At 63.0% G+C, this 3,489-nt stretch overlaps 1 protein-coding gene across 1 annotated transcript in view; it reads right to left on the bottom strand.

Annotated features, from left to right (window-relative positions):
- EEF1A2 (eukaryotic translation elongation factor 1 alpha 2) overlaps nucleotides 1-3,489 on the bottom strand; it is a 17,363-nt gene that overhangs the window by 6,918 nt on the left and 6,956 nt on the right. Inside the window, exons 7-9 of the mRNA XM_024750170.1 lie at nucleotides 3,237-3,370; nucleotides 1,147-1,192; nucleotides 73-256 (exon numbers count right to left, since the gene is read on the bottom strand). Coding sequence (XP_024605938.1) covers nucleotides 73-256; nucleotides 1,147-1,192; nucleotides 3,237-3,370 — 364 coding nt within the window. The remainder of the gene's footprint in view (nucleotides 1-72; nucleotides 257-1,146; nucleotides 1,193-3,236; nucleotides 3,371-3,489) is intronic.

The following is a 3,489-nucleotide window of genomic DNA, read 5'->3' as shown; positions in this document are numbered from 1 at the left end:
CGCCCCCTACCCTGCTTCCCTGCCCCACCCCCCACCAGACCAAAGGGAGGGGCCCCCACGCCCTCCGCTCACCGCGCAGCCTCAGCCCGGACTCCGATGGCCGTGCCGGGAGCTGGACAGCAGCGGAGGCGGGCCAGGAGGCAGCTGCGCAAGCTCTGCGAGCACCTGACCGCAGGGGGTTCCTCCACCCACCATCTGCTTTGTCCCGCAGGCGGTGGGTGGAGCGGGGCAGGAACCAGCGCCCTCACCGCCTGCACTATTGCCCAGATCAGAGGCTCTCAGAGTTAGGTCCAGGCACCCCGGGGACTGAGAGCCCTCCAGAAGGCCCTCAAGATCAGACTGTTCTCCCAGTAACGCCAAGGCCTTGGCTTTGTCCCGCCCGTCCCCCCTTGTACAGTGGGGTTTTCAGAGCCATGCGATGTGTGACGACGGCGCTGTGTGACCTTGAGTTTTAAATATTTCTGCTTTCCTTTCCGGTGCACCAAGTCTATGGCTACCACCTCAGTGGTGTCTGACCTGCGAGGGTTTGAGAACCGACACCCAGAGTGTGACGCTGGGCCTCTGCCATCCCACCCAGCCCTCCCCTCCGGCTGCCAGTCCCGAGGTGTGGCCAGTGCCCACCCTCCCCCTGAAGCCCCTCCCGCTGAGTGTGTTTGGCTCCCGGAACAGCCCAGAGACCCAGGCCCCTGCGCACTCCATCTCTGCAGGGGGCTGCTGGTGGGGGACGCCCCCCCCCGCCCCGAGGTCAGCAGAAAAATCCTGGGAGAGGTGCTGCATGTGCTGCCCCCACGTGGACACCTGGAGGTACTGCATGTCCCCGAGAGTGAGGTCCGGATTTCTCTTCCTCTGCCCTGGGGAACCCCACCCTGATCAAGGCACAGGGATGCAGAGAGGTCCAGTGCCCTGCCAGGCAACAGACTAGGAGCTGCACCTTCCTGGGGCTGCCTTAATCACTCCATCCCCGAAGGGGGCCCAAGGCCCCCTCCAAGACCCTCTGAGAAGCCCCACCCTCCACTGTGGCAGGGACCCTCATCTTCCTCAGACTCCAGTGGGAGTGGAGAAGTGCTCCCACCTCTGTCCTCACACTGTCCTGAGAGTCCATGAGCCTGGAATGATCTGTGTCCCCCACCCCAGGAACACACTCACCTGCGGGGGGCGGGAAGTATGGCTGAAATCCCCCCACCCTTGGCATCTGGACCACAACAGCCGCTTGGACCAGAGGGTGAGGGTCCCCCCAGGGACCACGCTGGGGGGCTTCCTTTGACCCCAGCCGGGGGCTGGATTCATTCTTACCCTGTCTCATGCTGACAGGTTTCTCTGGCTTGACCCCAATTCTAACTGGGCCAAGTGTAAAAGGACAGCTTCCTGGGACAGACAGCTGGCAGGGTCACAGCAGGTTGGCCCGGGGGGCCCAGGACGAGCCGCAGCTCAGAAGAGTGGCAGGGGCACCCAGTTTCCTTGGGTAGGGCCACCAGATAAAACACACCAACAAGTGTGAATCTCAGGTAAGCAGTAAATACTTCTTCAGTGTACATAGTGTATGGGACATATTTATGTTAAAAAATTATCCACTGTTTATCTGAAATCCAGATTTGCCTGGGGTTCTGTGTCTCTGTTTGCCTACTCAAGCTGCCTTCCTTGGAGGCCTCTGAGGGTCAGCCCAGACCCTTCGCATGGGGGTCTACAGGCCGCCAGCACCGGGGAAGTGGGTCCCAGTCCACACTCGGCTTGACTAGTCTGGTGCCCTTCTTCTGGTCCTACTCTCCCTTCATGCGCCCTCCGGGGGCCCATCCCCACTTTGGGACTGGGTGGGGAGACACCACCCCTGAACCCCAGCACCCATCTGTCCTGGCTGGCCCCTCACTCGGTGGCATAATTCCCATCACCACCCAGGGCGGTGGGCTGGATATGCTCCCAAAGAGTTCAGGCCTCAGGCCCTGGAACCTGTGATGTGACAAGTGTCAAGAAAGTGTTTTGCAGAGGTGACTAAGTCAGGGACCTTGAGTGGAGATGATCCTGGATTATCCAGGGGGGGTCTTCAGTGACCTCCCTTATAAGCGGTTGACAGAGGAGATTTGACCCGGAGGAGAGACCATGTGACCATGGAGGCAGAGACTGGGGGCATGTGGCCACAAGCCAAGGGACTTCGGCAGCCACCAGGAGCTGCAAGAGGCACGGACCGGACCCTCCCCCACAGCCTCTGGCCACGCTGGATCTTGTCCCAGGGGTACTAGACTGTGGGAGGGTCCATTTCTGTCGTTTTAAGCTTCCAACTTGAGGCCCATTTGTTGCTGCAGCCCCAGGGGACTGATACACTAGGGGACCCTGTGGTTGGCCTGCTGCTCACCCTGGAGGGGACGCCCCACAGCCCAGTTCCCGCTGCAGGCGGGCAAGTCTGCACTGCGCCCGCAGTCAGGGATCCGCTCAGCCCTGCCCTGAGCTCCATCTGCAGCACCAACACCGGGCTCGGGCTAGGCGCTGCTTTCTGGAAGCAGGGAGAGCTGGGCAGCGAGCCCTCCCTCCCCCCTCCAGAGTGCTTGCTGGCCAAGGTCAGGGCTTGTTCTGGGGTTCCAGGGGCTGGGGTTCCTGGCTGTGCCGAGGGCCCCACTGAGGAGCAGGACGGCAGTGACGCTGCGTCCAGCCACAAGTGACCAGCCTAGGACTGGGAGTTGGGGGCGTTAAGAGTGGGCTTCCAAGAGCGTGGGAGCTTGAAAACCCGGGTGAACAATGTGTGTGACAGCCACTCGTGGGGGAGGAGCCCTCAGTTCATCGCATTCTCAGAGAGACCCCCAACACGTTCAACCCCGCTTCTGCGGATCCAAAGTGACTCATTCTTTGTCCTGGGTGCCCCCACTGGGGGAACGCCAAAGCCCCCTCGCAAGCTGGACTCTGGATCCAGTGCCCCACCGTGCCCCTGGGTAGCACAGGTGGACACCTGGCCAGGTCGCCCACAGGGGTGGTGGGTGCTGGGCGGGACGCCAGGTGGGACGGGGCTGGCAACTTGGTGGGGGGCCAGGAGGGGTCCTAACGAACGCCCTCCCGCAGGGCGAGCCGCCCACCCCCCAACAGCAGGCGCACACGGCTCCGGGGTCGCTCAGTTTATTGGTAAAACGGGCACTGGGCGTGGCAAAGGCTGGACACGGAAGCCGGGGCGGCGGCGGGGGCGCTTTTCCTCTTAAAGAACTTCCACTGGACCTTGATGGCGAGCATCCAGTCGCTGACGGAGAGCCTCTTACAAGCGGAGGTGCAGACATGCGCCTGGCGAGGGGTGCCGATTTGGTGACCTTACCGGCGCCGCCACTCTTCTTCTCCACATTCTTGATGACGCCCACGGCCACCGTCTGCCGCATGTCGCGCACGGCGAAGCGGCCTGCGGGGAGGGGGCGTGAGGCGCGGGCCGGGATACAGCGCGCAGGCGCACTCGCGCCCCCAGCATCCTCCCCAGCCCCTGGCCCTGGGGCGGGACCCTAGCGCTGGGCACCGAGCTCT

This window comes from Neophocaena asiaeorientalis, unplaced genomic scaffold (genome assembly GCF_003031525.2).
Source record: "Neophocaena asiaeorientalis asiaeorientalis breed wild unplaced genomic scaffold, Neophocaena_asiaeorientalis_V1.1 scaffold606, whole genome shotgun sequence".
Lineage (NCBI taxonomy): Eukaryota > Metazoa > Chordata > Mammalia > Artiodactyla > Phocoenidae > Neophocaena > Neophocaena asiaeorientalis.
The sequence above is the reverse complement of the archived record's forward strand: the minus strand, read 5'-3'. Positions and strand labels throughout refer to the sequence as shown.